The sequence below is a fragment of the Equus przewalskii genome, chromosome 16, assembly GCF_037783145.1.
Source record: "Equus przewalskii isolate Varuska chromosome 16, EquPr2, whole genome shotgun sequence".
In the NCBI taxonomy this organism is placed as follows: domain Eukaryota; kingdom Metazoa; phylum Chordata; class Mammalia; order Perissodactyla; family Equidae; genus Equus; species Equus przewalskii.
This window is the reverse complement of record NC_091846.1, coordinates 35,922,375-35,947,657: the sequence shown is the minus strand read 5'-3', so window position 1 is coordinate 35,947,657 and position 25,283 is coordinate 35,922,375. Positions and strand designations below refer to the sequence as shown.

The 25,283-nt window shown below is 33.7% G+C and overlaps 1 protein-coding gene across 10 annotated transcripts in view; it reads right to left on the bottom strand.

Moving 5' to 3' along the window:
* Positions 1–25,283, bottom strand: part of TDRD3 (tudor domain containing 3) — a 172,265-nt gene that overhangs the window by 24,610 nt on the left and 122,372 nt on the right. For 6 of the 10 annotated variants that reach the window (XM_070578873.1, XM_070578874.1, XM_070578878.1 and 3 more), the window contains 3 exons: positions 17,817–18,667; positions 12,138–12,263; positions 1,094–1,179 (listed from right to left, as the gene is read on the bottom strand). In XM_070578873.1, the coding sequence (XP_070434974.1) occupies positions 1,094–1,179; positions 12,138–12,263; positions 17,817–18,667 (1,063 nt within the window). Of the gene's footprint in view, positions 1–1,093; positions 1,180–5,976; positions 10,601–12,137; positions 12,264–17,816; positions 18,668–25,283 lie in introns of those variants that run through there. The other 4 variants (XM_070578875.1, XM_070578879.1, XM_070578880.1 and 1 more) reach the window with 2 other exon arrangements.

Here is a 25,283-nt window from a genome sequence, read left to right as displayed (position 1 = left end):
TTTAAGAAAGTTAATCTAATCATGACATGAGTAACTGTTATTGTGCTCCATGGTAATTAGGCATTAATGGCAAGCAGTTCATGTAAGTGGCTATTATTACTATTATTTACACATAGCCAGATCAAGCATTCTTAGATTATGGGGAAGGGTTAGACCAAGAAGAACTCTAAGCTCTTCTTATGCCCTCGTAAAGATCCCTTGATCTAAAACCAGATGTGATCCAGAAGCAAGTTCTCTTTCTTCTTTAGCTCCACATAGCCTCTATAAACTGAGCACCCAGTAAAGATAAAGGGCATTTATAAACTTAGTTTGGGGAGGGGGGGCTAGAACGAACTTTGTTGAGAAGCAAAGATGAGGCTAAGTCAGATCTAACTCAAAGAGCTGACCAAAGAAATGGCCACTAAATCCCTTGTCTTTTCTCTCCATGATTACTCTTCAAAGGTAAAGATCTAAGTTTTGAGGTAGACTTCTGAAGAACTCTTAATTTGGAACTATTTCTATCTCCTTTCCCACAGAGAAAAAGAAAGGATTAGAGGCACAATCATATTCCCATTTTCCTGGTCAACCTTACTAACTATTGGAGGAGTGATCTGAGTAACAGGATTTAAGGGACTTCCCTCTGCCAAAAATCTTTCTCCTCAACACTGTCCAAATTTCCATAAATTAGAGATTCTTTGATGTTTCTAAGCATGTAATTCTGAAGATTAAAGAAGAAAGTTGAGAGTGTGAAGGGTAAGAAAGGGTAACAAGTAATCCACACTGTGTAGTGAAGATTAACTCAACCAACCTGGTTTTATATTCTTAGAATACTTAACTCTGAAGCATGCAAAGGATAGGAATAAGAGTTCCAATATGGAGAGCACATAGGGAAAAGAAAAATGAGTTAAGACATTTCGAGTTGCTTTAAAAATGCAAAGCTGGGGAAACTAGACTACAGAAGAATAGGGAAGAAGGAGGTCAAACTCATGATAATAAAAATTTATGTTTCTATAGACCTTGGGAGTTTACAAAGCACATTTCCATTGATCATATTACTTATTCCTCAGCACAACCCTGTACTGAAACTGAGACCCAGAGATATTAAGTAACTTACCCAAAGTCACATAGGTAGTAAGTGGCAGAGCCCGGACTCGACCCAGGTCTTCTGAATCCTCCTGTGTATTTCCAGCTCCCCTGGAGCTGAAGCAGGGGCAAAAAGGGAGGTGGAAGTAATTTGCCCAAGACCAGCCTTGCCCTCTCCCCTTCTTTCAAAGGCCAAGCAGAGCAGACATTAAACTCTCTCAGTGACTCCTTTTCATCAAATTCTTTCAGGATAAAGCACACAGAATCTGAAAATGTTTCTCAGCCTTGGGCCCAAGAATCGCAATAAGCAGTGAACAGTGTCAGAAGTATTTCTGGCTGTATTTTGCCATTTATGTGAAATTTATTGGAACCTCAAAGCATAGTAATTCTTATTTCAGAAAGTAAAATTTGTTTTTATAATCGAAATTACTTAAAGCAGTTTGTTTAAAAAATTATGTTTAGCAATTTAGTTTCAGTAAAGCTTTTCAATTACACCATTATAAAAATTATTTTGAAAAATGCCTAAGAACCAAGACACTAAATCTACCTTTAACCTACCCTATGGCCATTTTTTTCCTATTTTATCTTCCTTTAGTATTATTTTCATTACAGTAATTATAATCATTAGAATGGATAGAATACTCAGTCTTTTCATAGCCAATTTTAAGTATTTTCAACAAATTAATAGGAAAATATGCACATCATCTTGAGATGTAAATCTTATATTCATTTCTAAATTACATCTAAAATGTTTTTAATGTAGCCTTTTATAATTAATTTTACATAACAAAATTTAGAGCTCCCAGTCTCTAGTTTCTTGAATAGCTCCTTAATTCCTCTTAGGGAATTACATATTTTAATTTCTCATCTTGACCATTTACATTTCTAATAAGTTTTAAACACATTCAATGAGAAAGTTTTCTTTGCTCATTTCCTAAGAATATGAGGACATAATTTAAATGGACTGGGCATATGACCAACTTTTTATCATTTCTAGATCTTTTTGTAATCAGCTACAATACACCTCAGTCTCTAATCTAACAGTTTTGCCATTTATGAGAACTACTATCAGGAGAGCCAAGTGGTGAGTGAGCATTAACACTAATCGGGGCATCAGATCAACCAGGAATATCAACTTACTTGTGCCCAAAGCTTTCAGAGACCTTCTGAACTTTAAGAGATGCTCTATTTAACCAGATTTCATTTGAGCATCAGTCCTGCCTGGGATGGAACATATCCAACGTAATAGTTAAAAGCGACTTGAAATCTTTAAGATGAATAAAAAGGCAAACACTCAGACAAAATATAAAACAAAATAAAAGAGGAAGAGGACAAGGAGGAGGAGCCTGGATAAGGACAAAGAGGAAAAGAAAAGAGGAACAAGAAGGAAGAAGACACAAAAAGGTTTACTGAGAACAGATAACAAATTTCAAGTACTAATTCTCTCAAGTTTTTGATACATCTCCGTTTTCCTTTTGCTTTAAGATTTCAATTCCATATTTTAAAAATCTAATTAAGTCTAACATTCTTTTGGGTACTGATGGCCAAATTCAGGAATTCCTGGGGCCAGCCCTGTGGTGTAGTGGCTAGGTTTTGCACGCTTTGCTTTGGTGGCCCGGGTTTGTGGGTTCAGATCCCGGGTGTAAATCCACACCACTCGTCAGCCATGCTGTGGTGGTGACCCATACACAAAATAGAGGAAGACTGGCACAGATGTTAGTTCAGGGCTAATCTTCCCCAGCAAAAAAAAAAAAAAAAAAAAAAAAAAATTTCAGGAATTCCTTGTAATAATAAGATTTATATTATGAGGAAAAAAATACATTAGTGTACTTTCCTCCACATTATTTTAACTTAAGTCTTTTCAAGATAAAATGCTTATGATATTCTCCTAAATCATTCAATAAATAGCACTCAAAATGGTTACCAACATTAAAAAAAAACATAAGTCCATAGATTTTAGAATTTGAACCATAGAGAAACAGAATTAAACTGACTTCTAATATCTTACTTTGCAAAATAAGCTCTTTGTTAAGCATGGCCGAGCGCACTGACCCTAATTTCCTAATCATGTGATCTGGGAAAAAATGAAACACTTCTGGCATGATAAAAATGCTAATAAAGTTTGTTAAAGTTAACACTAACTTTGAAAAGTCAATGTTGGCCTTCCCCACTTACCTCCTTCACACTATCTCTTCACTTAATATGCATAACAAAACTGTAACCAAGAACCATGCCAACAATAGTTCCCTGACTAGAACCATCCCAATTTGATGAAGGCCTTACTAATATCTATTACGTAGCTTCTTGTAGGAAGGAAATATATCTTCTACTTCTTTTATATCATGTTAATCCCTTGAGTATATAGGCCAATCTATTTTTCAAAGGAGCTTTGTCACAAAAAGCACTCAAAGAATATTTGTTGAAAAATTATCATATTAAGCTCTCATACTTGAGCTTGATGTCTGAAGAAGGACTATTCAGTAATAAAGGTGACCACCAGGACAACATCAATCATTCAAATAATTACTGACCTCCCTTCACTGTTTCAACTACCAAGCCAGTACATGTGCTCACTTAGAATTCTGATCCCGTGAAGCTTTAAAAGAGAAAGTACTTATAGTACATATCTACTGCTTATTTATAGAATTTCTTTGCACTTTCATTAGCTATTATCCAACCATAAGTTTTGCCCTTGTTTATAATTATAAGTGCCTGGAACATGGCACGTTTTTTAAAACAAGAATTTTTTCCCCTCCAAATCTCTCAAGTAAACTCTGGAATTAGATACAAGATTATTAATTGATCTGACTTAACAACTGTTACCAGGAAAATAAGAATAGGAGATTAAGAGCAATTAAGCATAAGAGTTTGTTAGTTTTTTTAGGAAGCTTTTAACAAGCTTTTAACAAATCAAAACAACACTATTCAAAGGCTTCAAAACACACTAGCCTATTAGTAAAAGAACAATACCAATGTTGAAACCAAACAATTTTTAGTCTTTTAGGAATCCTCTTCTTCATTTAAGAATACCCACATTCCCAGGGGAATTAACTTGCTTTCACACTTTCTTTTGATTTAGTAGCCAATGCCGGTTTAACAAAAAAAGGGATTTCAGATTTTGCCTTACACTAGATTATTCAAGAAGAACAAATACAAAGCCACAAATGATGAAAACGCCCTTACTGCTGGAATATATAAATATAATGTGGGTTATCAGGTGAGAATTACAGAAAAGGACAGCAATATTATAAAAGCTATAATGGGAGTCTTCACAAATGACAATTTCTAAAAGTTAATACATAAAAGTTTCAAGAATTAGAGTTAAGTTGAAATAAAATTAAAAGACCAGTGAGTTGTGTATAATTACATGTAAAATAAGATCTCTTAATTTTATTTTTATGTAATAAAACAGTATTACTAATGGGATGAGTACTTAGAAGGGACATAACATTTCAGGAATATATTTTGTCCTCTATTCACAGAAAGGTAAAGAATCTTGGAACATGTTTCAGGAGAAATGGGCTTTTATATATTTAGCCTTTATTTATAACATAAAAATACAATATTATATTATTAATAAGTCTGGAACATCTAAAACAATGTATTCTAAACATAAATCTTTACCCTATTTTAAAGATGGGAACTTGGAAAACTAGAAAGAAGATAGCTAAGACATTTTCCAAAGTACTTGCTGTAGACTTTCTAGAACAGGTTCTATACAGAAAAATAAAAAAAAAGAGTTCCATGAGCAAATAAGTTTGTGAAGCAAAATGCATTACATCTCTCTCTCTGAGATTTAAAATACATACTAACTTGTTAAGGACTCAAAGAAGTCCTTTAATCAAAAAGTGTACTTAATTTTTTTAACCTAGCATTTTCCAAATTTATTTAATTATGAAGCAGAATTAATGTTCTCATAATACACTTTAGAAAACCCTGAGCTAGACAGACCAGGCATGAAAAGGTATGTACAGAAAAATAATGACTTTTGTATTATTATAATGATCTAAGCTGCTTAACTAGAGCCTCTTCATTTATTCAAACTATATGCTTTTTTTTTTTAAGGCAAATAAAATGTACTCACTGTTGCAGTACTTCCTTTCCCTTCTGAATGGAGCTCTCAGCCAATGACAGGCAGCTAAGGGAGTTATTTCAAGCCAAGGTGTAAAACTCTTGCCAGTAGTTCCCAAGTTTAATGGAACTGGAAGCTCTATAACACCAGAGTATTTCTCCCAAGAAATCAACTCCACTCTTTTCCTAGAGTTGTGACAGTGAAGCCTATTGCACATGGTTTTACAATAAATAGCAAAGGTTCAGTAAAGTTTAGGAAATTAGAATCAGTAGGGAGGTAGTCCACATACACCAAGAGATATCTACCTACTAAAGGTAAAAAGAACATAAAGTTAAAAAAAGAAACCAAAATGATAAAATGATGTTTAGGAAATAGAGTGAAGACAGAGAGAGATGATAAATAAAATGACAAAAGGAAGAATATAGAAAAATAGTATCAAGTAGAGACATAGAGATGACCACGTAAGATTAAAGAGAACGGACAACCGATGACTCACTATGTATGCCATCAGATATGCATCCTAAGTCCCCTTTTTGCCCAACACCATCAAAGTTCACAACCACTGACTTCAGAGGAGGAGAGAGACACTGCGGGAGCTCTACGTGAAAGGGAATCAAGTCTATGGTGCAATGAGCAACATTACTTTTCTGCTTTTTTTAGGTGCAGATGGAAGAGGTTTAGAAATTCACTAGAAACTAAAACAAAATTGTGTCTATTTTTTTTTTAATTCAAGAAGATTTATAAAAATCTTTAAAACATACCGAATGAGTGTCTAGTCAAGGCAGATACCCAATATAAGATTAGCAACTTTGGGAACAAAGAAATAAAACAAAACAAAAGCATTTCTCAGATTAATTTATTTTACTACTTTATTTCCTATGCAATGAGTATATTAGCGAGTCTTTTGCATATATATGCAAAGGAATGGCAAAATTCAGTGCAGTTTGAAATTACAGTTTTAAAAGTCCCAATAAACAAAGTAAATGAAAAAAAACACAATTTACACTTAGAAGAGAACAAACCCTGGGTCTACTGAATCAAAAATGTCAAGGAAAAAATAAGTTCAGCTGACAATCCCAGCCCCCTTCAGCTGCAGATCTCACCATGATGCCTCCCTAAGACTACTTTGAAGGAAAAACCAAAATTATATAATACTCAGCATAAATCTAAAGCATCATAAATTTACTTCTTAATTAACCAACATCATAATTCAGGAGCCCATACTTAAGGTTGCAATAATAAAGGGGAGACTTAGAAGATAGAATATTCTTAATATCTACTGATACTATTCACGTACACACAAAAAAAATGCTGTGGATTTTTCAAAAAGTTACACTAACTTGATATTTAATATCAATATTTAAATAATTTAAGGTTTAAATTGTTTTATGAACTGTAATTAAGGTTAGAAACAAATCAGAGTAGTATCGTTGAAATAACTTTAAAAAGAAAGTGCATCTCAGGTAATATCCTGCCATGTTATTTCACTTTAGGAATTATTTCACCTTCAGAAAAAAGGAACATGAAATGATAATATAATCTGTACTTTCATTGTTCAATAAAGGAAAACTCAGATTACCCAAAAACCTTTTAAAGATATTTTTATATACAGCCCTTTGAATAGATTACAATATACTAAATTATCAGATATCGAAATTCAAACAATACTTTTGAAAAAGTTCTTAAAATAGCATATTACTTTATTAGTATTAATTTAAATCCGTGAAATAAAATGTCTCTATTGAATAACGTAGCCAAGTCAAAACTAGATCCCAAGGTTTTCATAGTAATCTGTTAGGTTTAGCTATCACAAACTGAATTTGGACTTCGGGGGTAGACATCAACATTATTTAAGTTGACATATCTATGCATATGACATGCATTATGAATGAATCATCTCTCCCTCTATATCAACAGCTTTCCTATCTCCAGTAAAAGTCTTTTTGTATAATCCACAACCTCCTGTGGGAATTGTGAAAGGCTGGGTAATAGATGAAGAAATAAATAAAGCATATCAAATACAACCAAGTTTTATTCAAACAAAATTTAAAGATGTTGCATGGAAAAAAAAAAGATATTGCACGGAATCCCCCAAATTCTATCACTGTGATTTGAAATTATATTCTTAAATGGGGCTAAACTAGCTGTACAGTTTCATCTGATTTACTCTATGTTTATGCAGCAAAAGAAAATAAGCACTGCCCATATGACAATCTTTGAAAGGAAAGTTTTCCAAAATATGCATGGTGGAAGAAAATGTACTTCAGTGACCTTAATCAAATTATGCTTTTAGTGCAGAAATTTAAGTATGGCAAATTATACCCACTAATTTATTTAAGAATTTATCAGCAAGAATGAAAAACCTTCTGGACTGTGATCAAATAGATGCTTGCACTTTTTACTGGATACTAATTGGCAGAACCTCACTGTTACATAATTCTAATTTTCCTTTGAAGTTAATGGTTTCTATAACAATTGTCCTCTTTTTAATATCTATTATGATCTTGTGATATCAAACACAAACTAGATACAGCCTAATTTTATCACTATGTCATTAAAATCGCTAACATGATCTTGTTCTAATACATTTAGAATTCATTTTAACTCATTAATTTATATATTACCACTCTCAATCTCTTCCCTCATTAAATAGGTTACAGTTTTTTCTTTTTTTGCTATATGTTTCTTTTTAATATTTTTATTAATGGTAGAAGAGTTTATGGCTTTTTATGAATGTTATTTGAATTTGAAAAGGTAATTTCCAAATGTGCTACCCAGATGTCATTATAAAATAAATTGTGTGCAAAGTTACTTCAGAATTAAAACTTGAGATTGATAATTCTTTTTTAAAGTATGCTAAAACTGAGAAATATATAATTATTTAAAAAAACCCAACCCTCCTAAAAACAAATGTTACTCTTTAAATAGGTAAAATAAATAGATAAAAGCTTTTTAAATAGATAAAATTCATTAAGTCATACTTTCTTCTTCCATATAAATTTTATCTTTAAAGTAAGGTCGAATAAAATAACATTATTTAAATGAAAACTTCACTAAGCAAGATTTTCTCCACTTGTATTTTGTTTTAAAGCTTCAAGAGTTAAGAATAAAGACTCTCATGAAATATTTAAGTTTGTTTCACATTACTGGAACTACAACTTTCTTCTAACTTTCTGCAGTTGGCAGGCATTTTTGTGTTTTATGCACTAGTGTATACCCCTCACCTAGAACAGCGCCTGGACCTAATAGACGTGTAATGGCTATGTGTTGAATAAATAAATACTCTACAGAAAAACACTTAAGGTAGGATGATCATCTAAAAGACAATAACAATCTATCCGTCACTTTCCAGAATTCCTGCTCAAGATGATGTGTATGTTAAGGTCCTAGAACTAACCATTATCTATACAATCATATTTTTTCTAGTTGGAACAACAGTGGAACAAGCATGATTTCCTGATACAAAGAAATAAATCCTATGAACTTTGAAGAAGAAAGTTTACAAAGTAGTACGTTCAAAACACAAAAGATTTGTCCAAGCAGCAGTTCCAGTGTATTTTACAGTAATTCCAAATTGCCTGTAGCGTCTTTTTACAGATTTCCTGGTATTAGTTTTAGAGTTAAAAGGAAGCAATTTGGAAAGGGCCTGCAGGGAATACAAACCACAGGTTTTCTTTGACCTTAACGTTTTCTCGTACAGTGGTCAGAAATATAAAATAATATTATGGTTTTCTCTATCTATAATTTTACAAATAATATGAGACTCTAGAATGCTTCATTTACTTTGCTAAAATAAGGAAAATCCTACAATGTTCAAAGAACACTGAAAAACAACCTAGAACATTTATTTAGTTAAGAATGAGCTGTGAACCTAACATAATTTGTGATAATTAGAGAGTTCACTATAATAAAGACACTAAAATTAAGAAAGAATATTTTATGATACTAAAAGAACCAGGGGAAATCTAGCTAGAACAAAAAAAGTCAAGGATGACTTACCAAAACTTTAGTTAATCATTTTGGAACATATATTTTTGCCATCTAAAATATCATCACTAAGTGAGCATGTTCTGGAAGTAAAAAGGTATATCCAGATAAAAAGGGAAAACAGATACTTGGTCTGACAGATTTAAGGCAAATAATTCCTAAACTTCGTGAGATAATATTAATGCTTAGAGTTAACTATTAACTTGATTTTTATTTTAATTTTCCATACAAGGCACACTATTAACTTGGTCATTGACTCTCTTAATATTTCACGCTTTTCATTTATGATTTGTTCTTACACCTTTAAGAGAAAATACAGGCAACTGATTTCTATAAAGGCTTTTGGTTTATATGCAGACTTTTTGGGTTGTTTTTCCTGAAAACTATTTAAAAAATCTTCAACGAATGATCATTGCTACATTTAGGAAAACAAGAGGTTTTCCAAAATCTTGTGCCAATAATAAACATAAACCTTAGTAAAAGATACAATATCATTTCACAACTAAAAATAGCAATGTACCTATATAGTGCAAGAATAAAAAGAATTAAAGATTAGACAATCCACAGTGTGAGTGAATAATTATGCTAAGGCTTCTAACAACATTGCTGCACCTTTGTAGCCTTTTAAAAGTCTGACTTGTCAATTAGTTACCTTCTTATTGGTATACTGAACGTTTTGGTTTTGATTAACTTAAAACCTGTTATAATTTCGCAGGTACAAAATGAAAAAGTGCTCATAGACCCCAACATTAATATTGTCATAGGCTAAGAGAACTCTAACTCTACATTAAATGTACTAACAGCTACTCAGACTGTTTTTCTTCACGGGCTTTTTATGTATATATGCACACATGTATTTTTAAAAAATGGAGATGGGTGAAGAAAAGTTAACCTGATGGCTTCTATATATGTCAAGAAGGAGATGCTTCTACAAGTCAATTCTTCATATAGATAAAGAAGAAAGGACCATCTTAGCCTCAATAATGATGTTCATGGTCCAAAAATATTTGTTATATTAAATTATGCAAAATAATAAAACATCAACAATCATTTGATTATTTGTAAGTAGGAGAAAAGAAATGCTAGAATTTCCAAAATATTTAGTGATTCTATCCTGCTTCTTCCTGCAAAATATTTCAAGCATCTTATAAAAGATTTTTAAGTTGACTACAGAAAATGTAAATAGGTAAAAAATAGCACAATAAAGCATAGATGAGTATTCATAAATGGGTAGAAAGAATATGAAAGTATTGCTGTGGCTCAGAACAGAATCACTACATGGCCTGTGACATCTGATAAATTTATAGTCCAGCTAAGTTTACACAGACCTAAAATCAGTTATAAAGCAATGAGGACTATTAAGGAGGAAAACCAAAAAGTCACTGACTTTAGAAAGAAAATTATCACTTCAATACCAAACATCCCTAAATGGAAGAGCTACAGTAAGGAATGACAAACAAGCTCATCAGTATGGCCACCCTAGAATGGAAAAAGGAAGTAGAGAAGAAACAAAGTAAGAAAACAAAATCTTTTCAGAAAGAGAGAAAAGAATAAACTTAATCTCTTATTAAACCTTCTAAAAAAATTTTTTAAAAACCCAAATAACATAAACATTCTATTTTGAATCTTGACTGTAATGGCTAAAAATATTTGGGAACACACAATAAACAGCAAACCAAGACTCAATTTCTAGAAATATAGACCCAATAAGTAATTACTTTTACCATCAAAACTAGATTAAGATGTGAGTATTAATGGAAAAAAGAGAATAAAAATAGTCATCATATGAGAACCAGAAGGGCAAAAATATGGTTATGTCAAGTTTCTCCAAGAAAAGAAAGACTTAAATTAGATATTGATGGTATTTCAGTCTTTCAGGGAAAAAGCAACTAAACTTTAGAGAATGAGAGTGAGGGAAAGGATCTCCTAACTAAACATGAGTCATGAGTAACATTATACTGTAAAATATGAAAAGATAAATTATCTAGAAAATAGTTTTCCTAGAATAAAAAGGCAAAGAATAAAGATCCATGGCCCCAAATATGATTACAGGTACTAGGTTTTTTGTTTTATTTATCATTTTTGGAGGGGAGGGGGCAGAGGGTATGATACTGAGGATGTGACAAAAATGTAAGACCAAAACTAAACTAAACTAAAAACAGCTCATGAGAAAACAATGTACGCTTCAATGATGAAGGCTACTGTCTGGATGATATAATTTTCTAGTATATTTTGATATTTTAGGGAAATAGCAACAAATTAGGCTTCTAATGATAAGTTTATTAACAGCTACTCACAAATTGGAGAACAAAAATTTTAAAAACTTTATAAAACTAATCCTAATATACTTTGTCCTCCTATTTTTGCCTAAATGTAGTTGGGAATCTATCTATATAAAGTCACTTAAGTCCTATATAAAATGGACTCCATGAGGCCAATACGTTCTAAATTACATCATCAAAATTACCACACAGCCTTGACATAACATTTGGCAATAAAATTAATCAAATAATTATTAAACAGATATTTATAATTAATCTGTACATATATATATGTGTAGTAAATGCAGTGTGGATTCACATACAATTTAAAGTGTTTTTGTTAATTTTACATGTAACTAAAATAATAAAGAATATGGATGTATCCAACAGGGATTTAAATTTGACAACTGCTGGACATTATTTAGATAAATTTAAAGTAAAAAACTGGGAAAAAAGCAAAATATGCATAAAAACCCATCTTACACATACAAATTTTTGGCAAACATGTAAATACGGGTACCCATTTCCAAAGCATAATATAACAAAGCATTATACAAGAAAAGTAATTCCAATGCAATCATTTTTATTGTCGTCCAGTAATTATTAAATTAAATTCTTACTCTAGGGGCAACCAGTTTTAAGCAAATTCAAAATATTTTTCCACTTGCAATTTTGTATAACTATGACTAATCTTTTAGAACCATGTATTTACTTGAAAACAGCTTATGCCTTTGTACAGAATTTGGATCACATACCCATGCCTCTGTTTGAATGGGCCTGATGTTGCTTAGTAGCACCTCTTCATAATTTCCATAATCAATGAATTTAACAACTGCTGTCATACCTGAAGAATGAAGAGCTTCAACTTCTGCTCGGTAAAACTGAGGAGACAAAGATGAGTTTTAAATATGACAATCAGTAATGTCTACAAAGAGCAATATTTAATGGAAATGTAAATACTCAAGGTGTTACAATGTGCAATATTTTTTTGAAAGTTCATTTTTTTAAAATTAACTATTTTATTGAGATATAAGTGACATATAACATTGCATTAGTTTTAGGTGTACAACATAACGATTTGACGTATGCATATATTGTGAAATGATTACCGCAATAAATTTAGTTATGACCATCACCAAACAGTTAACCAAAATCTTTTTCTTGTAATGAGAACTTTAAGATTTACTCTCTTAGCAACTTTCAAAAATATACAATATTTTTAAGAAAATAATTTCTGAGAGGATCTTTTTAAGAAAGAAAACTTACCTTTGGATAACCATAAATTGACTAAAAACAGAGGTCTCATCTATTTAAGTTCTGACACATACTGAGCAGTAGTAACATTTCGGGACACAACTAAGAAAGCCAGCAGAGAAGAATATTCACATGCTCATGGCTGTAAAAAGAACTAGCGTTATGTTTTGTGGTTAGCCATTGAAGCCGTCTGACTAACGTTTGTAAGACAAACTAATCAGAATATACAACTATGGAGCAATTTATTTAAAAAATAGGAATATACGACAAAAATAAATGTCAAGGAAGAAGAATCATCGCTGCAGTCACCACAGGCAGCTGGGGTGAAGCAGGGATGCCAGGCAAGGAGCAAGCAAGTTACTTATATCCAGGATGGATAGGATTTGAGACACTGCAAGACCAGACACTTTTATTTTATCAGTTTACCCAGTGTTACTTGGCTCTGCAAATAATGCACATTAGCAAACTCACACGGAACTATTTATATAACAACCACAATTTTAAAATTTATCTGTTAAGGTAACTGGGAGTAGGACAACTGGATGGAGTATTCCTCCACTACAGGTCAACCCAACTTATAGGTGTGGATGTTGCTTAGAGAAGATGAACTGGAAATGAAAAACTACTTTTTTTTGACATTGAATTTTATTTTTTAACATTCTAAGAAAGGTTTCTGGAATATATCTTAAGTAAGTAGTAAAAAAAAAAAACGTATAAGATGTTTATGCAGCATCGGGAAAACTGTTTACTTTTAAGGAATATTTTCTTCAACCTAGGGAAGTTGGATGTTCTACTATAGCACTATCTACTCTGACAATATCTCTTAATCGGCTTACCAGAAGCAGAAAATGCTACCTGCAACAAAAATTCTTATTCTCCATATCCTTCTAAAATATGTTACCCTGGGTGTCCAGGAAAGAATCTGTTTTTCCTGATTAACTAGTATACTGCATACTACAAAGTTTATTAAGTTAATCCATGGGGTTCCCTTCCCAGGTCTGGATACTAGCAAGTTTAGAGATACCATGCTGGAATTCTCTTTATCTCAGGATTCTTGATTCACAGTCACATCTCTCCCTTCCTCCTTTATTTCTTAGCCTCACAATTCTGCGTTCTATGAATTGTTGTATTTCTGGACCTATGCTTCAATTGTAAGCTTCTGAGATAATTATGTCAGTTTACATAAGTTCAACAAACAATGAATCCTAATATACTTTAGGGAAACAAATAAGTCGACATCCTTTTTAGGAACTTAGCGTTCAATAACGACAACCCGTTTGAAAAATGACTTCTCTATAATGCGGAAAATACTGTAATGAAAGTGTATTGATACTGCACTTAATAAGGTTGAGGAGTTTGGGAAGTTTCCTGGGACAGATAACAATGGATACAGTCTTCACGGATGATGAGGATTTAGCTAAGTAAAGAACTGAGGAGGGTGCCCCAGGGAAAGTTACGGAGACATATAAAACATAAAGATGAGCACAGGAAATTACAAACAGTTTAAAATTAATAATGGCATAATGAGAAGAAGGATCAACCAATAGGAAATTAGACAGGACAAGAAGGGAAGGGTCAGATGACAGAGGCTCTATACACATGCTAGAGTCTGTATTTATCGTACAGGTGAAAGATTTTAACTAGGAAGAATGACAAGGTCTAAGACCAGGATCATGGTGGTGGCAGTTAAGATGACGTATTTAAGAGGAACAAGGTTTAAGGCAATAAGACCAGTTTGGAGGTTGTTACAGTATTCCAGTTGAGAGGGCAGAAAGAGCTGAACTAGTTATGGCAGTCTAGAGGAAGAATAATTGTCCTAAATTCTCAAATCCTTCAATGGAAACAAAGCTTGAGAGAAGGCAAGATAGTGTGATTTTTTTTTTTAAATGAAAGACTATACTAATTAATTATCTCCAAAACATCATTATAATGCAATTAAGATTACAGTTTCTTAGTGACAGCTATAGTCAATGCCTTTTCTTAAATCTTTACCCTGGTCCCTGGCTAGAAAGTTGGAAAGTTGCCTACTCTTGACAAGACATTTAAGAGCTCTCTCTTAAATAGGGCCATTTCAGAAGATAATTAATCCTATCTCTCTCAAAGGGTGAATATCTTATTTACCTTATTTGCTTAACGGTATAATCTATACAGAGCCCAGAGTCCCTCACTCTAAATTGAAAGCATACACCCAATTAAAATCAAAGTAATCTCCTTAGAAGATCATTCAATTATTCTAAGAATACTCCAAAAGCTCAAAACATTTTGGGAATTGTTAAGTACTGTCTTTCAGAAGCTGTATGATGTTATTTTGAATATATTCAGGTGAGGCAATTAATGGATTCAGTATTATTGATTTTTCGAAACCATTACAATTAAAAGTAAAGCTTTATTAATAATCTTATCAGGTATGTGAACCTGCTGGGTAACAGCACAGCTAGAACTATCTGATATATCCCAAAGACTTGACACTTAGCAGCTACTCAATTATGGCTTTTTGAATACTCAATATTTGTGGAAGAACTTGTCTCCCAAATCTAATATTTGAATATCTGTAGGTCTGTTATTACTCTCTGTTGCTTTATTTGTTTCTGGTCATTTATATTTTCTCTCTGTATTTTTAACCATGCCTCATAATTTTTTACAGGATGCCAGACACTGCAGATGAAATATTGAAGAGGTTTCTGAAAATGTTATTTTTCCCAAAAAGAGGATTACGTTTTCTTTTGGCAGGCAGACAGAGTACAAGCAGATATCCTTAATCCTATAAAGAGTTGGTTTTAGGCTTTGTAATGGTTTGTTTGTATTAGTTTCGCAATTAATACTAGGGCATGATCCTTGTGGGATTTCAATGGAAAGCCTGAGTTGTTTACCAAGCCTTTCAAACATTATTGGACTTGAACTCCAATCTGAATTTACTTCCTCTGCTCGCCAAGGTCACCAACAACCCCAAATTGTCCAGTACAGAAAAATATTTTTCCATCCTCATCTTAAGCAACCTTTCACAGATGCATCAGACACAAGTGGCCACTTTCTCTAAGGTAAACACTGTTAGCTCTATAAACCAAGACTGATTTCCAACTACTTCACCTTTTCTTGCCTCTACCATGAGGGAGAAACAGCCTGAACCCAAGTACTCCTCCACTACCCAAATCAAAAAGTTGCTGTATTTTGGAAAGTGAGTGGTCTGAGTTGCAAGAGTAAGAGTCTGGACAGTGAAGAACATCTGTACTTCTTTTCTAAGCCTCCCTGCTAGCCAGGGAGTAGCCATGTGAAATAATTCCAACCAATGACTTTGTCTGTTGGTATTTCTGTGAAGGCTTGTGCTTTTCTAGAAAAAAAGAAAAAAACACAGCAAGTGCTGTCTCCTCCCCTCCTTCTAGCCTTGAATAAAATCTTGACAGTAGAGATGCTGCTCCTAGACAAACATTATCTCACATTCACATAAAAACCTTAAAAGACCATGCCATCTAGTTATACCACCATGAACCCCTCCCTCCTTGCTGTTATCATCAGGTAACACCTCACACTGTGCTTATGCCTCATTCACTGAACACAATGGGGTCCAGTTCCTGATCTGAAGGCCTATAGTGTCCTTTAAAAAGACTTAAGCACATTCCCTAGTCTCAATTTTAGCTCCCTGAAATCTTCAGTTAACTTTACCTCCACCACTCCTTTTAGCTACACACACACACACTCTAATGGGCACATCCTTACCTTATCAACTGAAACTAATCTACCTATGAAATCTTTACTTCAAATATTTTTTCCTTTGACTTGATCCTTATATCCACCCATGTCCCTCACACTATAACTCTTTTATCCTTGTTTTTATTACCTTGCTAATATCTCCAGTCCTCTAACCACCCTATTTTTTCCTATATAAGCGCCTCCTTCAGAATTAACTAATTAACAGAGTCAACAAATAATTACAAAGTCACTACACTGTGGGAGGAGCAGAGCTGCAGAGGAAAATTAGAAGACATAATTCTGCCTTCAAGGAACTTAAAATTATTGGGGAGGGGGGGCGGGCACCCCATCCCATGGCACAGTGGTTGAGTTCGGCGTGCTCTGCTTCAGCAGCCTGGGTTAGAGGGTTCAGATCCTGGGCACGGACCTACACCACTCATCAAGCCATGCTGTAGCAGTGACCCACATACAAAATAGAGGGAGACTGGCACAGATGTTAGCTGAGGGCTAATCTTCCTCAAGAAAAAGAAAAAAGAAAAATTATGGTAGGGGAAAGAGCTATCAATCTAGGAAGCAAAACCAAAAATATTTACAAACTGTGGTAAGTTTTAGAAAGTGAACAAGGCACTGATTGAGAAAGACAACAATGTAGGAGGAAGAGGGGGCAAGTCGAAGAAGGCTTCTTCTAGGAAGCAATGTTTGAGCCAAGCCCTGCAGGATGAGAAGAATAGTTGGCAGAAGAGCATGTTGGGCAGAAAGGAAAACAAGGCCCTTCTCTCCAAGGGTCCCTCTGTCCCATTCCCCTTCCTGTTCTCACTGTGTTGGTCTTCTCCCTCTCAGCCAGGCTCTTTCACCTAATGCACCATAATCCTTGACCTCATCTTCAGTCCTTCCCTTCCCTTCCCTTCCCTTTTCTCCACAATTTCCCTCTTTCCCTTTTAGCCAGTATATAACATAGAACTAAAGAATATTTAAATTATTGGTTTAATAATTATTAAATTATTTATTATTAGCTAAATAATTAAATTTTCTACTCTTAATTTTTTAAAATATGTAGGCTGATTGTGTATATTTTCTTTAATTTAAACAAAATCTGCAGAATTTAACTTGGTGCCAATCAACTGATTTTCTTCCTTGTGAATCAGTATACTTTTACTAGAAAGAAAAGCAAACATATTAATAGTTCAGTTGATAAGTGAAATAATTTATCAACTTCATTTAATCACTTTTACAATACCTTCCTGATATATAACCTAATCAAGCCTAACCTACCCAAATCTTATGGGACTGATCCTCCCTAAGCATCCATAAAAAATATTAAATATTTTCTTTTTCCCCTTTTATAAATTATACATCCATAAATTTGTTCAAAGACTTTAAATAGGTACAACTGTAGAACAAAATTCACAGTCCCCATGCAATGGCTTTCTATAGTCTCACCAGAATGTTACATTTAGTAATATTAGTTTATAATATCTTTACAGCATGCATACCTTGTTGTCTTCCCAATAAAGTGCAAAACATTCATCTCCAGGTTTCCACAGTTTTGCATACTCCATAGGAATAGATGATTCTAGTACTTTTTCTGGTTTAATTGGCCCAGACCTTCTTTTGGGTCCACTATTGTAAAATATTTTATCATCATAGGGTGTAGCTGTGATGGGTCCTGCTGGCTTAATAGGTCCCACTCGCCTTCCCTTCGGTGGCATTTCTGTCTCTCCATTTGGAACACTAACGAAACTATTAGTTCGGACAGGATTCTGGTAATCAGTATTTACATTAAAATGTTTTTCAATTTTTATACCACTGAAAGCTTCATTATTTATTGTTCTTGGCTTCCTGTCATAAAAATGATCAGGATTAGCTGTTTGGTTTTCTCTTTTCCCACGTTTTTGACTATTAAAATCTACGGATTCTTGAGGAAGTGGATTTTCTTTTGCCTCTGCATAGGATAGACCTTTTCCCGATCTGCTTTGCATAGAGTTATCCCTTCTTTTAAAAGCACCATCATTGTGCTGAGAACTTGAAGGGTATGAAGTATCCTTAGTTCTATCATATCTAGAATACGGTCTATCACACTTGACTCTCTCTTCAGCCCATACTTCAGAGCCTGCAGAAGTACTTGGTCTTTCAGAACCTCTGTTTCTAGGTAATCCACTGCCTTCTAAAAATGACTTTGAATTCTGGGTGTCTCTTTGAAAACGAGGTGGTTTTTCATTTCTTGACTGTCTGGTATCATTTCGAGGAAGATATCTTGGTTGATTATTATCTTTTACTCCATTTTGCTCAGCATTTGACAATCTGTGTTGTCCCTGATGAAGCTGCTGTGGCTGTGATTTAGGTTCTGAAAAGTAAAAGTATATATATTCATATTAAAATGAAGACTAGGCTTTAATACTTAATTATTTTAAAATGTCTAAAAATTATTGCATTAAAACAAAATTATCAAACTACTACTTTAATACCTTCCACTGTCTTCCCACCTAATTATCTAATTCCCTTTCTGCTTCCCTAGTGTTTTGTATTTCTAACGTACAGTTTTCCTGGTCAGCCAGATTAGTGAAGTAAAGCAGTGATACAGACCATGAAAAAATGGTAGATAATTCAAAAGCAATTTGTCTTTGTCACTGAGTGTTTGCATTCTCATAATATAGCTATCCATATATAGTATTCTGGTAATTCACTTCTCAACATTAACGAAACAAACAGCAAACTGCTAACTCAAGAGGCTGCTATTAAACTGAACATGTACAACCTTTCCTCATCTCCGTTCTGAATCCCACTCCAACTTAAAAATGTATAGCTATCACTGTCAAGCTGTAGCCTTCACAAAAATGTTATTTCTCAAATCTTTCTGGATCTGGAATTGTTAAATATTTGGACTACAAATAGATAGCCAACTATAGAAAAGAGTTAATAATTTTCTTGACCTACCAAAGTAATTAAGAGAAGGTACTACTTAGAAATAAGAAAAAAGTGATAAAAATATGATTAAGCACAATAGTGCAGATAATGTGCAACCAGAAACAAAAAGCAGTAACATGGTAAATACATACTCATAGATAATTTAATGGCTGTATTTCATGTAGTGATTTTTATTCTATTCCAATTTGTACCATGTCATTTACACCTTCTTCCTCCCTTGTTTCACACAGCATGTCTATAAGATTATTACCAAACACAGAGATTAATCTTTGGTGTATCTGTCTTGTTTCTCTTGTCATACACCATAACCAATACGCATATCAGGATTATTTTTATATTTCTCCAGGGTTACAATACTTCCCCATGGGGTACTACTGACATTTTGGGTGAGACCACTTCCTGCATTGCAAGAAAATTAACCTCGTTGACCTCTAGGCACTAATTGCCAAAGCACCCTCCCTCAGCATTCCTAGTCACTGTGACTACTAAAACTGTCTCCACACATTTCCAAACATCCACTGGAGGCAAAAAGATACCACATAAAATGTTTACATTAACAAGGATAAAGAGAAGACGTCTAAAAGTTCCTGAGTGACAAAACAAGTCACAGACTAAAGATCAGGACTCAAAATGGCAAGAAATTTCTCAACACAACCACTGGAAGCCAGAAGTCTATCTAGTAGGCTTTAAATGTGTTGGAAATTAAAGGAAAATTATTTTCTAAGTACATTTCTATATCCAGCCAAACCGTCCATTAATTGTGACAAAGAATAAAGACTTTTCAAATATGTAAGGTCTCAAATAATAGCCAAGACCATTTAGAGAGACATTTTTTTAAAAATCACTTTTTCCCAAGACCTGCTTTATAAATATAACACAAATATCTTATTTTTAACAACAGTAGTCAATATTAATTTTTTTCTTTAGAAAGAAGCAAAATGGTCACCTTTAGTTTCTGCTGGCATTTTTGATTATCCAGGAGTAAGGATTCAGGGAAGCAAGAATGGTAGTGAACATAAGCAGGACAAAAATCAGCATTTTCAGTAGAAAGCATGTACTCCAGTCATCATTTACTCCAGTCGTTAATAGAGCATAAAAACAACAGTTGCCTCTTGCTGACTATCTGCTATGTATGAGGTACCCCACGCTAGCAGTTTATGCACATTATCAACAGTCCCCACAGTAGTATTGAGACACAGGGGTTCCGAGGCTTATTGAACAGACAGAGGTATACTCCCTTGTATAGTGAGTTGGAGAAATTCTTCAGCTTCCAAAATAACTCAAATACGAAGCTATTTTATTTGTTGTCAATTAGGCTTGAATAAATATTTAAGTAAGCACTTTAGATCTGCTGTGTTTAAGATCAATTTTTCTTAAATTATTCCAGTTAGGGCCACCAAAACCTATGATGGTCAGAAAGTACAAATAAATTAGGTCATCATAAGAGTAAGTAAGTATCGTAGACTAGGCATGGGTGTCTGGATGACCATGGATACAGGATGAAAACTTCAACTAGGCTGGGTAGGTGTGGGAGAATTTGATTTCAGTTCTTCTAAAAGAAAAAAAGCTAAAGAGTTCCTAATCTATTTAACTGACAATGTACATGATTATAGAATAAAACAAGTAATTTTACTAATAATGAATATAGTTCATTTCTGTTATTATGTTGAGATAACAGAGAGAAAATAATCTATAAAGAAAATTATTTTTTAAAATAAGAATTTCTCTTAAACTAAATGAGATAGAAGATAAAATCGTGCTTTTAAAAGAACATAGTCGGGGGCCAGCCCTGTGGCCAAGTGGTCAAGTTCACTCATTCTGCTTTGGCGGCTCAGGGTTTCGCCAGTTCGGATCCTGGGTGCAGACATGGCACCGCTCATCAAGCCATGCTGAGGTGGCATCCCACATGCTACAACTAGAAGGACCCACAACTAAAATACACAACTATGTACCGGGGGGATTTGGGGAGGAAAAAGAAAAATAAAATCTTTAAAAATAATAATAATAAAAGAACATAATTTTCATATACATGCATTTCATTCTAAAATAAACTAACAGTAAGCCAAGAAAGGAAGGTCCTTAGATGTTTCATCATTCTCAGATTTCCTTAAACCAAGTATCTTTTGTCTTAGTTTAAGTAATAAAGTTAAATATAAAGAAAATATTTTTAAACTGAGCTAATCTATTAAATAAACAACAGAAAACACTCAATTACTAAATTGCGGAGAATGATCTTAAATAAACTAAGAAATAGCCCCAAAATCAAATAGAAAGCTCCTCAGTTCTACAGTCAGAATCTAGCTGTTCCCTGTCACCCTTCTTGAGAAGGCATGATGATTCCAAGCCACCCCAAACACTAATCAGCACCACAGGCCATGTCTACAACCACTGAGATAATTATACCAAGATATTTTTCTGTATAGGCAGTAGAATAAAATGCATCACTGTTTTTGCTTTTTTTATTTTTTTTAATGTCCTGAAGGGGAAAGATGAAACCAAAGCATAAACAGAAATTGCCAACATTTAACATTAAGTAGGAGAAAAAATGAAAAGGAAGATAAGTAAAAACGATAGAAAAATTCATCACAAAATCGATAAAACTGAAAAGATCTAAAAGATCAAAGTGATAAAAGCTCACATGAAAAAAACAAATCAAAGAACGCTGCGTGAATTTAGTTTGACTTGTGAGAAAATGTTCCTATTATACGAGATCATGAGCTTCAAAATGTTTGTTTACAAGATCATTGATCAAAATGCTTTACACTCCCATAATGTGAAATGCAAGCATCATCAAGAATGAACTTATTAACTGCCACAAATTATTTAGGTTATATAAGAACGTGCTGAGTTAATCAGGCATCTTAAAATCTTAATACTTCTTTGTGAATATTCATTCTCTAGTCACAGTGGTACCTGCATTTTATAAGAGAAAAACCGGTATACTTTGTTTCCCAATATCATTCTTCATTTTATTCAGATACCTACCTGAAGAACTGACTTAAGATTTTACTATGTGCCTGACTCAACTTTAAAGGTCTTTGCCTACATTATTTCACAAAATTCTCACAACCACCCTGAAGGGCAATATTCTTATCCTTATTTTACAAGTGAGGAAACAAAGCAAGGTTAGCAGCTAGGAAAAATATTGAAGCCAGAATTTAAACTCAAATCTAACTGAAGCCAAAGCCCAGGATTTTTCCACTAGGTCAAGGCCAGAGAAACAAAGCAGAATGTAACCAACAACATGTTACCTACAATTTTATCACCTACATCTGTTCATTTCTGGTGAGATACAGAAATCACAAAGGTTCTTTCACAATCCCTGATGGGCTGAAAAAATAAATTTGGATACTAGGACTGCCAGAATCCTGACCTAAAATTAATAATCTCTTTCCATTAATGAGGAAAAAACCAAAACCCTGATAAACAGGTGGACTGGCATTTAGAGATAGCCCAGACTGCCACTTCGAAATAGCAGACATAGTGTGTAGGGTACAACCTCTGGAAATGGACTGCATACGTTATATCACAGCTCTGCCACTCAGCAGTTCTGTAACCTTAGGCAAGATATTTAACTTTTCTGAGCTTCATCTTTAAGATAGGGATAACAACAGCGCATATCTCTGAGGATTAACTAAGTTATATGTACTCAGAACAGTATCTGGCTTTAATAAAACACTCAGTAAATGTTAGCTGTTATTGTTATTATTATAATAATTAGTAGTAGTATAATTATGCAAACTAATTACATTAGGAAAAGCCAATACTTGGATGATAAGTTACTTCCCTATTTATGCTCCATCCCTCCAACCCTCATCTTTAGCTAGGATCTTTACCTTGCTTTAGTTTTTGTTTTTGTTTTTTTCTCGTTGAAAACAGTGCAGAAAGAATGCTTTAGTAAAAACTTCTTTATTGCCAAATTACAAAAGTCATATTATAAAGAAAATTTACATACATCAGAAAGTCAAAATCATACTCTGTTTTTCACTTAAAACATATTATAAACATTCTCCAGATAACATTTCCTCTATACACACTTTAAAATTTTTCTATATTAAAAAATGCTAAGAAATATTTTAAAAAGTAAAAATCACTCATAATCCTATCATAAGAAAACTATAGAATGAAAGTACTACCTTCTGCCTATCTAGTCCCACCTCTAGGGATAGCCTCTGCTAACATTTTCAGAGGTTAGTCTTTCTTTTTTATATAATGATACAGACTTACGGACACACATTTTATTTTATTTTATTTTTTTAAAGATTGGCACCTGAGCTTAGCTCTGTTGTCAATCTTTTTTATTTTTTCTTCTTCTCCCCAAAGCTCCCAGTACATAGTTGTATATTCTAGTTGTAGGTCCTTCTAGTTGTGCTATGTGGGATGCCACCTCAGCATGGCCTGATGATCGGTGCTGGGTCCACGACCAGAATCCAAACTGGCGAAACTCTGGGCCGCCGAAGCAGAGTGCACGAACTAAAACACTTAGCCATGCGGCCGGCCCCCGCACATTTCATTTTATTTTCCAAAAAAGGCAGACTCGTGTATATCTCATAGGCTGCAATACACTTTTTAAATTAACTGTATATTATGGGCATCTTTCCAAGCAGTGCATAGAGTTATTTCATTCATTTCAATATTGCATTTTTTTAAAGGAGGATCTTTAAATATTATTAGATATTAACCAAATTGAGGGTCTTATTCAGCATTGTTTTCTCCAGTTCCTAGCTACGACAGAATCAGGCAAATAGATGGCATTCCCTATATATTTGTGGAAAGAAAGATACAACTACTAAAAACAATGGGAATGGAACAGCCTCCAAGTTCAAAATTACTACCTGTTTAACACTGTCACCTAGGTTTAGCTAAGAGTGCAACATTGAAATAAAAAATGTACTCTTCTATTTTGCTTTCTGTCAATAATGTTTGCATCGAAGCACACTGAGACAGATTTAGACTGAGTTCAAATAATTACTGAAAAACACTGCGCAACACACGAACACTGAGCTCAAGACCAGATCAATCCATTCTCCCACTTCCTAGTGACGCATCTTTGACAGAGTCACAAAGAGCCCCAGTTTCTTCATCTGTAAAGTGTGAATAATGATATTTATCACAGGATTATGGTGAAGATTCAATTTAAAAATATTTGTGAAATCACTTTTCTCATGGATCCATATAGGGTTCTTGGAATTTGACAGACCATTGAAATTAAATCCCAGTCCTACCACTAAGCAGCCGTGTGACCCTGTAAAATCGGAATAATGCTGCTCACCTCTCTCCTTCATTCAGTAACTCTATACTATAGCTACTGAGCACTGACTGTGGACAGGCATCAACACTGTTCTAGTCACTATACACAGAGCAGTAAGTAAGACCCATAACCTCTCTATCCTGTGGTGCTTTAGGTATAATGCGAAGAGGCAGACAACAAATAAGTAAACAAATAACACAGCTTGGAACTGTGATAAAGCCCAAGAGGGAAATAGATAGACTGTTATGATAAAACTAGAAGTGGTGAGGGGGTACACCAATTTAGTGGGAAAAGTTCTCTGAAGAAGGGGTGCTTCAGTTGAGTCCTAAAGAATGAGAAGAAATGCAATTAAAGTAGGGAAGAGTAGTCGAAGAAGGAACAGCACATACACAAGTCGTGGGCTAGAAACTTGCTTCTTGAAGGTAATATGTTCCTGAAAAAAACTCTTGCAGAGAGAATTCTAAGCAAAAACATAACCACCACTAACTATTAATTGCAAAGGGAAAAAGGTTGTATATACCGATATCCAAAAATTGATGTCCACTTTGCTAAGTAAAACACCAAATCCCAGAAAAAAATGGACACAAGAATTAACATTAGCTATAATCTGACATAGCATTTTTCTTTCATTAGTTACTCAAGGAGAGATAGTTGTTTTGATCTCATTAAATTCTTTCATAATGATGACACACACTGAACTTAAAGCTAAGCTCACAAATAAACATTTATGTTATGACACTCAATGTTTATATAATTAATCTTTTAGTGCCCCAAATCCCTTTAA